This window comes from Lonchura striata, chromosome 19 (assembly GCF_046129695.1).
Source record: "Lonchura striata isolate bLonStr1 chromosome 19, bLonStr1.mat, whole genome shotgun sequence".
Classification (NCBI taxonomy): Eukaryota; Metazoa; Chordata; class Aves; order Passeriformes; family Estrildidae; genus Lonchura; species Lonchura striata.
Genome location: NC_134621.1, coordinates 7,823,748 through 7,836,777, shown reverse-complemented (window position 1 = coordinate 7,836,777; position 13,030 = coordinate 7,823,748). Strand labels below are relative to the sequence as shown.

General features: G+C 44.1%; 1 protein-coding gene across 7 annotated transcripts in view; it reads right to left on the bottom strand.

Annotated features, from left to right (window-relative positions):
- The window catches only part of RAB11FIP4 (RAB11 family interacting protein 4), a 117,911-nt gene that overhangs the window by 10,016 nt on the left and 94,865 nt on the right, over positions 1–13,030 (bottom strand). For 5 of the 7 annotated variants that reach the window (XM_021537782.3, XM_021537799.3, XM_021537822.3 and 2 more), the window contains 10 exons: positions 10,288–10,511; positions 6,836–7,027; positions 5,177–5,311; positions 3,765–3,800; positions 2,779–2,878; positions 2,266–2,369; positions 1,620–1,760; positions 1,009–1,090; positions 613–750; positions 2–160 (listed from right to left, as the gene is read on the bottom strand). In XM_021537782.3, the coding sequence (XP_021393457.2) occupies positions 2–160; positions 613–750; positions 1,009–1,090; positions 1,620–1,760; positions 2,266–2,369; positions 2,779–2,878; positions 3,765–3,800; positions 5,177–5,311; positions 6,836–7,027; positions 10,288–10,511 (1,311 nt within the window). The remainder of the gene's footprint in view (position 1; positions 161–612; positions 751–1,008; positions 1,091–1,619; positions 1,761–2,265; positions 2,370–2,778; positions 2,879–3,764; positions 3,801–5,176; positions 5,312–6,835; positions 7,028–10,287; positions 10,512–13,030) is intronic. The other 2 variants (XM_021537790.3, XM_077787378.1) reach the window with 2 other exon arrangements.

The following is a 13,030-nucleotide window of genomic DNA, read 5'->3' as shown; positions in this document are numbered from 1 at the left end:
CCTGCTTCAACCGTTTTATTTCATGCTCCATTTCCACCTCTCTGGTTTTGGCATTGAATTCACTCAGGCTGGAGGAAGAGCTTCTCCCACGTCCAGGACGTTCACATTCCAGCTTGTACAGCTGCAGGTGCTCCAGTTCCTTCCGCAGGTCTTCGATGAGCTGTGGGCAGCAAACAGGCCCTGTCTCTGCAAACAGCCCCCTCCGTACTCAGGCAAAAGCACTCCCTGAGCTTGGCTGAGGCCACAGTCCTACAACACAGCCTCTTCTTCCTCCTTTGCAAGCACAGGTCCCCTAAACCACCCCAGAGCTGGCAATGCTTGTGATGGCTAAGATTCATGCACAAGAAGCATAATTTCCCTTGCAAATAGAGTGAAACATTAGGGCACACAGTTCTCAAAGAGCTGTAAACTCTTTGGGTCAGGGATTGGCACTTATTAAGTATTTTTGCAGCTTTCATTGCTCTGTGGGTACCCTTCCCACAGAAACACAATCCAGCAATAGCTTCACTGGATGTGTTGTTCTCAGTGCTCATCCTGTCTGCCCATTCCTTCTCCCTGGGGTTTCCATGCAGGTGATGAGACTGCCTGGCCTTACATCCTCTTCACACTTACCTCCTGTGTGGCTTCCCTCTCCTTGTTGAATTCCAGCCTGTTCTGCCGCAGCTTGTCCATCATCCTCTTGTACAAATCCATCTCATCCTTCAGTCGCAGACTCGTGTCCTCCAGCCTGTCTGACATGCGCTGCCTCTCCTGGAACGAACAGAACTTCAGAACAGGCTGGCAAGAGCAGGGCACAGCTCAGCTTCACAACAGGAACCTACAGACTGCTGGCCATAAACTGCCTGGAGTCTCAGGATGTTCCTGCCCCTAAAGAGGTGACCAACATTCCAATTCCATTAATTATCTTGTTTAGGGAAGGAAAATTTAAGAAGCTGGGCCAAGCACTGTAAGAGCTTGCTCTTACATAAACTGCTGTTAAATTGCTCAAGGACTCAGGAGTTTTGTTACCTCATCCAATCTCTCTGTTTGGGATTTCAGCCGTGTGACAGTGCTTTTCAGATCACCATTTTCTTCTTCCAGTTGCTGAACCCTGTGTTAATAACAAAAATCTTACAGCAAATACCTCTTCAAGAACACAGACATGCAAAATAGCATGCTCTAAAAAGCCATCTCACTTGCACTTGATAGAAAGACCAAATAGGGAAAATCTTTCTAATCATAGCACTCTCTAACATGCTTGTTCATTTTTTGGGCCCAAAATGCTACAGAACCTCAGATTCTCATGCTCCTAACCACAGGCAGCAGAAAAAATGTAAGCTGGAAAAAACAAATGCAGGCACAAGTGTCTGCTAGAACTGGTCACAATTCCCTCCTTGAATCTGTGCCAAATATCCAGTTAAGCTGTTCTACATGGGCCACATGGATTAAAGCATTAATGTAAAGCATCCTCCAAGCTTTTGGGCATTAGACATGTGACTGCAGAGCTGCTCTACAGAGCTGTCAACCTACCACCATCTGTGCACTGTCTGCTGGTGAACAGCCTACATTTACAAGCAGAGTAAAACTGAAGAAAAGAGGACCTTTTGCCCTGTTCAGGGTGGCACCAAGATGTTTGTTACCTTGTATTTAGTAGTTCAATTTCGGTGCCTTTCTCTTTTTCATACTTGCTGTAAGCTTCTCTATGTCTCTTTATCTCTTCTTCCAGAGTCTGTTCTGCGGATGTTTCTTGGTCCTTCAATAATTCCTCTAGCTCATGAACTCTAAGGAAATCAGATCTCATTTCAGTAACAGCTTCAGAAGCAAATTCATTGCCTCTCTCTTTCCTGCCTACTCCTTTGTTTCATTCTAGTTCACCATCTCTTTTGGCATTTAACCTCTCCCAGTATCTCTCATATTTAATTGATACTACTTAATTCTGTTTATTAGTAACCTAGTATTCTTTCAGTTTCATGAAGCTGGGACTAAGACCCAGCCTTCTGCTCTTGCTACATGTAAGGAAAAAATCCCCAACCAGCAGAAGTAACCTCTCTTACAGCAGAAGAGTTTTCTCTTACAAGTCAGTAACATCTCTGTCAAAAACACTTGTCTAGAGGCCTCTTCTTGCTGAAAATTCAGCGAGGCAGACCTATTCCACCTGGACTTCTCAGATGAAGCCTTACTTCATCTGTCAGCATAAAGGAATAAGACTTGGTCATACTCTAGAGGTAGAAATATTCCTTCCCCACAGATGTGCTGGTGAGGAGACTTAGCTCAGTGCTCTGTTACCTGTGAACCAGCTGTGTGTTCTCTTGTTTCAGTTTGCTCTTCAGGTCACCATTTGTCAGGCTATCATTCTCCAGTTCTGTCACCTTCTTCTCTAGGTATGTTACCTGGAAGAACAAGCAAAAAAGACTAAGTTTGAATCTCTCTTCAAACACCCCATTCACTGTTCCTAACTGGCATTTAGCTATTCTACCATTTTAAAACAAAGCACATTTCTCTGCAAAGCCAGCAGCTAAATTAAACTCCAGAATTCAGAGTTCCCCAGACCCTGCATGTTCCTTGAAGGTGACCACTGCAAATACACCATAAGGAAGTCCTAACACAATGCCTAGATCTGCACTTGCTCAGTTCTTGCCTTACTGCCAAGCAAAGTTATAATAGTAATGGAACATCAAGGACATTTTGAATAAGCTACTTCAGATCATGGGTAATTCCGAGCAAGATCTTGATCCCCTGATGCTGGGCTCCAGCAGGATTTGGTTGGGTACATTACTCAGGGAGCACAGAGATTCTCACCTTTTCAGTGATATCATTATCACAGGAGTCTATACTGTCTCTGAACAAGTCTTCTGTGCTGCCATTGCTGCTGCTGAAGTTACTGTTGTGGAAGAGTTGTCTGAAAGATCAGAAGGATCATTATTTTGCTTGATGAGGAGGGAGGACAAAGAGTCTGGCTTCAGACTTTGAACATCTGATGGTAAAATCTGTGCAATCATTTCAGTGACAATTACAACTGTTTAAGCCCAAGTCTAACAAGAGACTGGTAGCTAAATGAAGTCCTACTGAGCACAGTCAATGACAGTAGTTCTATGGAGTGAGTTCTTTGTTGCTTTTGATAGGATCTGCCACAAGCATTAACATAGTTTTTAAAATATTTAAGTCTTATTCACACTATGCACTGAATTGTATTTGCCTTATTACAAATTTAAAATAAGGTCACCACTGCACATTGGTTGGTACAGTTAAGCTGGAAAATTTCATAGAGCGAGAACTTTAAAAAAAATAGAAAAAAGAAATCTCAATCAGTTCCAAGTGCAGAATAGTGTCAGAATATATAACACTGGAGATTATCTAAAACATCCTTGAACCTTACAGCCCTCCCCAGCCCAGGGCAGGGTCACTCAGTCAACACAAGATGACAGATCTGTATGTCCTTTTTAAAGGGGTGCTCTTGCTTTCCTTCACATTTTGGCAACAGCAGTAAGGCCCACATTATGAGGGTTAAAGAAACAGTATCTGGACTGATGGAATTGCAGTACAAAGAATAAATCTGGAAGACAAGGAAGCAAAAACTATATTTTTAACAGACCTCTTTCCAGTTCAGGGGCCTGTTCCAAGAGTAGCAGGGGCAACATTCATAGCCAAACACAGGCCCCTTCCCTTAAAAATTTATTCTGGTACATTTTTGTTTTTCTAAAATTATTCCTACTTTTGTGTCTCCCACTTATGGAATTGTTATGGCTGATTCCACAAATATTCATGGAAAATTTGAAGACTCTTACCTTCCAAAAGCTGTGCTTGATATTTTCCTGTTAGGGCTACATGGATACAGAAGGAATGATATAGGAATTAAACACTTATTTGATTCAATTTTGATTGCATAATGCAATACAAGAAACTTTTTTAGCCTACTCAAAGATGATTCTGTGAACATTATTCTTTAACAACTGAATCAAAAGCTGCAATTACTAAGAACGTAAAGATGAGTGAAGCCACAAATTACTGTGATCATTAATAAGTCAATTTTCAAATACTGTTACATGTAGCAGAGATTTGTCAGTGTAAATCAGAGCAAAACTAACATTAGAAACACCACAAAGGGACACCAAGTTAGTGATGGACATTTATTCTGGATTTCCAGTTTTAGATGATTTTATGAACAGTTAGTTTATCCTTCCCCATAACGCTTCCCAGTTCAGCACAGGAACTGAGGTCTTTCCATTTTTACAGTTCCCTTGTGCAGCCAGAGACTGGTGCTATCTAAATGAAGACCCCTTGCTGCAGACAGCACTGGAACCAGATCAAAATACCCTGCTGCATCTCTCGGTAAGAGGATGTCACGTTTCTGTGTGCTAAGACACAGCTCTTGGTCAGGTATATCCAGCCTCCCCCAGAAAATTCCCAAAGCCCTGGCTGGTGGTGGTCTGGATGTTGGCAGACTCATTTCTAGGGCAGGAACATTGGTCATGCCAAGCTCTCCACTGCTGTGCATCACGAGAAGCAGCAGTGCAGCGTATTGCATCCCAAGGATTACACTGACAGGCAGGACTCACATCCAGTTTCTAGGGGGAGCTAAAATCCCACCAAATAATTCCCTTGAAAAACTGTAGGTGATTGTTAGAAGCACATTTTAAGTGCTCAGCACAGCTTCGGAGTGATAGAGTGGCAGAGAGAGAAACGTAAGGAAAAGGCTGAAATTGCAAAGAACTCCAAAAATAACTTCTGCCATAGGATTCATCATGATTCCAAGTTCCCTTGACATCACAAAAAAATCCCAGAGAAGCCAAGTACCTCTGCTGACCAGTAGCTTTAGGAGAGGTGTATGTAAGGTTATGTGAATAAGCCAAGGATCTGGAGATGCCTCCTTCCCACCTGGAGAAAGCAGTAGCTAACTGTAGATCTGTACTAAGCAGCACAGCAGATCCCACTTCCTGGGAAAAATTCCTTGAAATATCACTCTTACTCTGCAATCAAAGAGCTCATTGGTTAAAATATTTGAGTTTAGTAATGAAGTCTGCAGCTTAAATCAGAAAAATACTTAACAGCTGATAAAGAGCAGCATTTTGGTTTGGGCTACATATCCAAGTTTAAATTACTTACTATTTTGTAAGAACGGCACGTGTAAGATGGAATGGGATACTGCCAGTCCCATGTCAATGGGGCATTGCCAAAAGCAGTGCAATAGGCAGCTTACCTGTTTGCTTTCAAGTTTTTCAGCCTGGCTTCCAAATCGTTGAGGAGATTTATCTTTTTGCAGCACTGTGAGCAGTAAACATCCAGTAACTCGCTGTTATAAACATGTCTCATTTTTCGGGGGGTTTGGCCAGCACTGTTTGCAGGAAAGGAGAGATATTACTGGCTGTAGTAACCAGCCCACAACAGGTTTTCTTTGTGACTGTGTGTCTGTGTGTCAGAATCACAGATGAGGGACTTGAAGAACCATCTCTAACCACAGCTCATCTATGTCAGAGTTGATAATGGCCAGCACTACTCTTAGGGCAAATCCACCTGTCTGAGCTGAGGCCTTCCAGAGCATATGGATGTTTCTGGATGGCAGTGGAAAGAATCAGTTTGGGTAACCAGAAGAACAGCAAAAGGTACATGTGGTCCACTGTGATGCACATAGCAAAGGCAGCTACATGAGTATATTCAAACTCAGCAATGTCTTTCTTGCTCTCATCTTGCCCATCTTCCCACTAGAGCCTGGCATGCAACCTGAAGAGTCTTCTCTCCAAGAGAAAGGCAGGAAGATGAAGAACAGAATGGTCTGGTAGGAAATCACATGAACCCCCTCAGATGGTAGGATGACAGGAACCCTGGAATGAGGAGGAAGGGAGAAGTGGACACAGGTCTATAGAGGAGATAACAGTACCTCTTGGCATGATAAAGAGAAAATAAACTCAAATAAAAGAGAGCAATCACAGTATGATGTGCACTGAGCCCCAGGAATGAAAATGAAAAGTGTTGCATAAACCTGAGGAAAGAGAGGATGAAAGACATGAGCCATCATCATGAAGGGGCAGCAGAGAGGGGTCTGGCTCTGCATGCATGAGAGACGTGGCCAGGCTGGATTGCAGAAATGCTGGAAACAGAGGGGAGCACGTGGGGGTCGCATGCAGAACAGAAGGATGCAGTGAGCTTGTCCTGTGTTAGTGATGAAGACAAGACCTCTGTGTGCTATTGATCCAAGCAGACTAATCCTAGAGAATCTTCATGCTCAGCTCTTCCCAGCCCTGCTCACCCACTCCCTTGCTTGGTGGAAGGACTGTACAATCTGGACCTGCCTTGGCCACAAAAGAGCTGCAGAGACTGAGGATACGTGCAGGAGGCAAGTGCACTGCTGTGGATTTGTAGCTCCTAACAGACAACAGCTACTCGCTTATGTTTCCCAAGACATTCCAAGGCAATAGGATGCTTGTCTCAAATAACCCCCTGAACATGTTGCAGTAGTTCCCCTCACAGATTAGTGCAAAGGATTTGTAGTATCAGAACACTAAACAGAAACAGCTCTCTTATAAGTCTTCACTGTATTAGGGTGGGTACATAATGCTAAGTTGGTTTCCTTTGCAGCAAAACCCTTCCAATACTAGCTCTGAATTGTGGAATTATTGTCTGCAATAGAAAGAAATCTCTACAAGCAAAATAGCCCAGTTATTTCAACAGAATCCAACAGAGGTAATCAGAAACAACATATTTGCTATAGCTCTTATTAAATGCAGTCTGTCAATTAGAAGGCTGGAAATGAACTGATAATATTTTGCTTTTAAGGTGAGTCTATCTAACCAGTGTAAACTCTGCTATGGTCAGAGAAGAATAAAAATGAAAAATTGTTTGTTAATGAATAAGGAGCAACCTGGAAGACACAGATGAGCCAAGGTCAGAGTAGGCGTTGGTTCTGGTCTCATCATCAGGACATGGGCTACTGGGAGTAAAATCCACATCATCTCCTTCCCCATAGTCTTCAAACTGTTCTTCATTACTGATCAGGGAGGCGGTGGAATAAGTGGAGAGGTCAGATGCTGCAGAAGGGTTGTGAGAACTTGACCTGAAACAAGAGGTCAAAACATCTCAAAGGCCGACTTTGATAGCACCTCACTTCATATGGAACCTTCCACCTTCACCCTCTTTGAAGCTGTAACCCACCTTTGTGCTAAACCCCTGAAGTGCTAAATGTACCTGATGTGCAGCTGACAGAGTGCCTTGAGAGACAAGAGCATGAGAATCTACGAATAAGGTATCTGTGTGACAAGTTTGGATCAACACAAACCATTTTGCTATAAAGAGCACACTTTGATGGTCCTCAGCCACCACTTCCATGTGAAGACCACATGGGGATTTCTGCTCTGAAGGCAGGAACCATGCAGACAGCTCTGAAAAGCATGGGATAGTGAGAAGAACATGTAAAAGACAGAGGCTGTCACCTTATTCCACAATCAGAGAGTTTCCCAGTAATCCAGATACACCCTCTCCCACACCCCAGGAATTCCAGCCACTCTCTGCTGCGTGGTCAGAAAGAAACCTCAGTTCACCACTTACCAGAAAGTCACTAAAGCTAATGATGTGACTAACGGAGGCCAGGTTCCTACCCTTCCTTCCATCAGGACAAATTCTGTCTTTCAGAGGAGAAATGAACCACAAGACAAGGCTGTCTAACTACCAGAAAAGTACCTAAAGTGATGTTAAATGGGTAGGGAGAGGCAGGACCCTGTGACTTCAGAGAAAGAGGGCACATAGGTAAACAGATCAGTAGAGTCAGGCACCACAGGAAAGCAGCTGGCAGAGCAGTTTAGAGAACATCAAATCTAATAAAACAGAGCAAGGAGGCTGCAGAGGGTGCACAGGGCTCACCTGCGCAGAGTCCAGACTGCCCTGTGCAGTGCACCTGCAGCGTGCAGGTGTTTTACACAGGTTTGCTCAGTTCCCACCTTGGCGAGGCATTCAAACAGACAAGCCAGTAAATTCACAAAAAAGTTCTTACAAACACACTTCTCCCTGCAGAAAACACACTTGGAAGACCTGAAACAGATGTTTCAATTGTGAGGCTCTGGCACTGCCCAACTGTTCTCCCTACAGCAGAATCCAAGGCCTCTGCAGTACAGACCAAGCACTACAGGAATCTGCTGGCATTTTAAGCACACTGGGTGAAGTTTTCCTCTCCCTGTGCTTCAGTGCACCTGCTTGTCTCTCCAGCTCCACCAGCTGAGCCATAGGACAGTAGAACCCAGCAGCTCAACAGTATTTCCTCCTAAACATCTTCTGAGTCTACCTTGAGCCTTTCAACCTCTCTACAGGGAGAGTTCTCTTCCAGTATTACTGCACTTGTGAGCTGTAAACAAGAGATGCACCAGTATTCCTTTGGTGGATCGTGCAAGCATCATTTGCATATCCCTTCCCTCCAAAAGCAATTAGTAGCAGAGGAAGCCTGCCAAGATTTCAGATGTATGGTTTTTTATTTCCCCTGTTTTGATGAGCTCCATTTATAACCTGCAACTCATTTATCTAATTCACATTAACAGAAATTAGGGCAAGTCAAGGCAGGCACACTATTGAAGGATAAAGATAGGAATACTCATACAATAAATAGATCAAACTTATCTAACAAGGCTTCTTTGCTGAGGGATTAGTGAGACACTCAATATATCACACTAACACTTATTCATAAAGTGCTGCTGTGCCATGGACATAGTGTGTACTGGTAACTTTTTGGGAGATTTTACAATCCTACTGCTGTTTGCATCTCAACTGCAGTTACACCAAGTGAGTTTGGGAAGAAGCTCCTTGTAATGCTTCCACCAAGATTAGAGGCCTAGGAATCACACAGTCATTTGCAAAGGAGTTGCTAAAAGTGGCTGATTTTCCTCATTCTAACACTTCCTGAAGGGAACTTTCAGGTATTTGATGCTTTTTTGTTTATTTCGGGTTTTTTTGTTTATTTTCAAAGAATCCCCTGTTCTTCAGAGCAAGATTTCAGAGGGCTGATACACCTCATACGCAACCCATCTTCTTCTTCAGCAAGCAGCAAAGTAAATCTCTCTATTGCCCAAAGTAAATAGCTCTATTGCCTCTTTTAACACAAAAGCATGAAGCTACTCATGCTTCCCCCCCACTGATTTACCAAAGGTGAGGAGGTCTCAGAGGATAAATTAAGGTCTATCAGAGCACAGTAGCTCTTGGTGGTCCTGCCTGCCCTAGAAGGAGGGTACAGGAGGCACAATGCCTTGCCCACCCCCTTCACAAGAGCTGGACTGGCACAGCTGGGAGGAAAAGCATTTCAAACACAGCATGGGAAAAAGTCAGTCACCACAAGGATGGGCTTTGGATAACTGGGAATGGCAAGCAAAGGAGACAAGCTTGATAAAGAGCTCATGGAAATTGTAATTATCTTGATAAAGTCTCTGAGGCTGCCTGCTCAAATGGGAAAAGGCCAGAACTCGGTTAGCTGAGAAATTCAGGAGGAAGCAGGAATAAGGCAGCACAGGGAGCATCCAAGGAGGCCCAGGAGAAGAAAGGCTGCCTTAGCAACGAACAAAGCTCAAGAGGCACAAATCAAGATGACAGGCCAAAAATAGGGAAGACAACACAGAGGCTTACAAAGCAAGCCCAGCTGAGCTATGTCCTGTGGTAACTGCATTAATTCAGTTCAAAGCTGGATGAAGCCAAATTAGGTTCCTTTCCCACAGTCATCTTTAACCAGCACTCCAGGTACCAGGTACTCACCTGGGAAGAGTCAAGTTAGGATTACTGGTGTTAACAGCAAACTATGGTTATGCACACACATGCCTGGACACTCAGTGTTAAACACAATTTACTGGTGCACAATAAAGGTTATGGAAAATTAGAAACACAAAGAATTAACTTGGTATGTGAAGTTGCAAAACAAATCAGCAGAGCCCACAACACCAGTTACATAACTAGATGTACAAAAGACTACAGTAATAGTCTCCATACTGAACTGCTTTGCATAAAGTATCGTTTTAATTCCAGCATATAAAGCTTATGGCAACAGAGAAGAAGCTATGTTTTGGGGGAAGCTAATGGAGTGATCTATTCTGGAGAGACTCAGTGCTTTAACTTCAACACACAACATGTAAGTCCTGTGAGTGCTCACAGAATGTACCAGCAGGAGCCAGGACTGAGACCATCTAAACCACTTAGAGGACCTGGACATCCATCCCCCTTATGTTGTAAAGGGATGTTAAGTTTCTAAATCCATCAGCCATCCTGTGCCTCCCTCAGTAGGGATTAACCACATAAAGGCTCCTTCCTCCCTGGCACGCGCCTTGGAGCGGAGCTGGCACCACTCACTTGTCACCGGGCAGGAAGAGGCCCCCAAGCACCCCGTCCTTGTCCTCGCTCCGACAGACGTCCGAGGCCTCGGAGCTCTGGGCGCTCTCGATGGCGCTGTCCATGTCAGACTCATGGTGAACCTCCTGCTGCGCCAGCGTCATCGCGTCCTCATCGGGAAACAGCTCCGACTCGCTGTAGGTGCTCTCGCTGTCCAGGTAGGCACAGTCCTGGATTTCACCGCCCTGGCACAAGGAAAATCGGGAGTCAGGTCAGATCAACCCTGAAGGCAGTTCAGCAGACACAGGAGAAGCAATAAGACACTCTCTGGATGCCCTGGTAAGCAAGAGTGATACTGAATAAAAGCCGTGAAACAAAAAGCTGACCTGCTTTACAAAGCCAGCTCCTGCAAGCCAATAAAGTAGCCTGTACCTTCCAGAAGGGCTCATGTACTGCCTCTGACTTGACAGGAGAGAAGGACACAACACCCAGCTATAAAATGCAGTCAATTTTACCCTAAGTCACTAACAAAATGTACTTGAAGCAATAAATACCCTCAAAGTTTTATAACAAAATTAGGCATCTTTTGAGAGATGGTAATATATTACTCACCAAGAGTTAGTCCTCTGATTAATATTACAGACTGAACAAAAGCAAACCAGATAAGCCCAAAAGTTTACCCTGTCTTTGAGGCTGGACAAAAATTTGTAAGCTGAAAAAAGAATTGGCAGGCATTAAATTATTTAGGGTTAAGTCTTGGTGATAATCAAAGATATATGAGAGCAGGAATAAATGGGCAAAATAATCTCTTCCTGCTTCCTGGAACCACATGTCTTGGTTAAGTATCTACTAAAATAAGACATCATTCTCATTACTGCAACTCCTTGCTCTTACTGTTTACCCTCTCCCTCCCCTTCCTGCCCGACGAATACTAAGAATAGCAAAGACAAGCTCTATTTCTTGTCCCTGAGGCACAAATAAAAAATCTTAATTGAAAAAATAAAAGCTAAGATTTTACTCTGTCTTTTGATAAACAGCCACACTGCAGTTTTGAGAATTCCCATCCTGCACGACACAAATAACAGAGCTGCAAAGCAAGTCCTGACTTAGAGCTCTACTCCAGAGCTCATCTGGAAGCTCCACAGGCAGCTTGATCATTGAGCTGCTGCTAGCAAGTGAAGCTTTTAAGGCTGAATTCGTTGGCACAAGGAATGGAGTATTTCATTCAGGGATATATCTCATGTTTAGACACAACTGCCATCCCACCCAGGAATCCCAAGGCACTGGCACTATCACCAGAACTCCCTGGCCTACTGGTGAGCATGTTTGCTGGGACACTGGCCCAGTGGCACCACTTGCCACAGCTCAGCTTCAAGTCCACCCCCACAGCCTCTGGACACTCCCCTGCTGGAGCCAAGGAGGCTCGAACCTGCTTTTGAACCACTGATGTTCCGTGCTGATGACACAAATTGTCTTTTCTATTTCAACAGGAAAAGAGTAAGGCAGAAGCTGCAGCTTTTCAAGATTTGCAGAAACACATATTAGAAACGCAGGTTTGACCATCCACCTTTTTCCCGAAATACCAACTTACATAACTCTGAAATCTCCTAGCATATGGAAGCTGAAGAAATTCCAACAACCCCACCTGCTCAAATCTCATTAACTCATTTCCCAGCAGGGAAAAGGACAGCACTGCCTGCTGTGTTTGAAACTCCAGGTACACACACAGAGCAGACACCTGGATGCTCTTCTAGCTGAACTTTCAACAAGCCTTCCAGATTAACAAGCACTGCCAGTGAAACACCTGGCACTTTTCAAAAAGCCTTTTCTGTGTCAGCTTTATTATGCCTGAAACTTTCCCGAGGTATTGCTTCCAGAAGTGTCCCAAAGGATTTATCCTTGGTCTACAGCACGTTGTAGTGATTGAAGGCACGCTGCCTCATGCAATCAGATGTGCAGCTCTGAGCCACAGCCCCCATCCCCAGCCAGCCCTGGTCTGGCAGGTCAGACACCAGCCCTGGAACCTGCCCCGCCTTAGCCCCGGGTTCTTCAGCACACCTGACTTGCACCTTGCACCCTCCCAAAGCCAGCAGGAAGAACACCACTGTGCTCTTTGCAAATTACCCCGGGACCTACAAATAGCACAAGCAGCAAGTCATTTTTAGTAGGTGTTGAAAAAGCAGAGATTACAAAGAGCAATTGCAATGTTTCAGAAGTACCCAGAACTGTTTGTTTATCTTACATTTTCCCGACGTTTCCTCCCCCACACTGAGCCCCACAGGCACAGACATTATTTTCTTAACAATTTTAATGCAATAAAGCCTGATTGCTATTATGGAATTTCACCAGCTGGTAAAATTCTGATCCAGGAGGGAAAGAGAGGGGCAAGCAGCACACAGTAGATCCCTGAGGTTCTCAATTAGCACGTCTTTTTCAGAGATCCTGGAGAAGGTCTCTGCTGAAGCAAGTTTTTACAGCAGGAAAATCTCTCCGGTATTAAACAAATTAACACAAGAAAGTAAAGGTCAAGAAGATCACGAAAGACTCCCTTTTTGCTCCCTATAGGTAACACCACACATTTGCTTGTTCTAATAATAGCAGCTGAGGTGCTCTTTGAAGAGTCCATTAGCAATTAAATGTACAGTGTCATCTCTATGGGCTGAGGGTTCACTTCTGTGTCCCTTTCTGGCAACTTTCACACATTTATTTGTATGGGAGAGCTGATCTACACGTACAGCACACACTCCACTGTCCCCAGCCTACT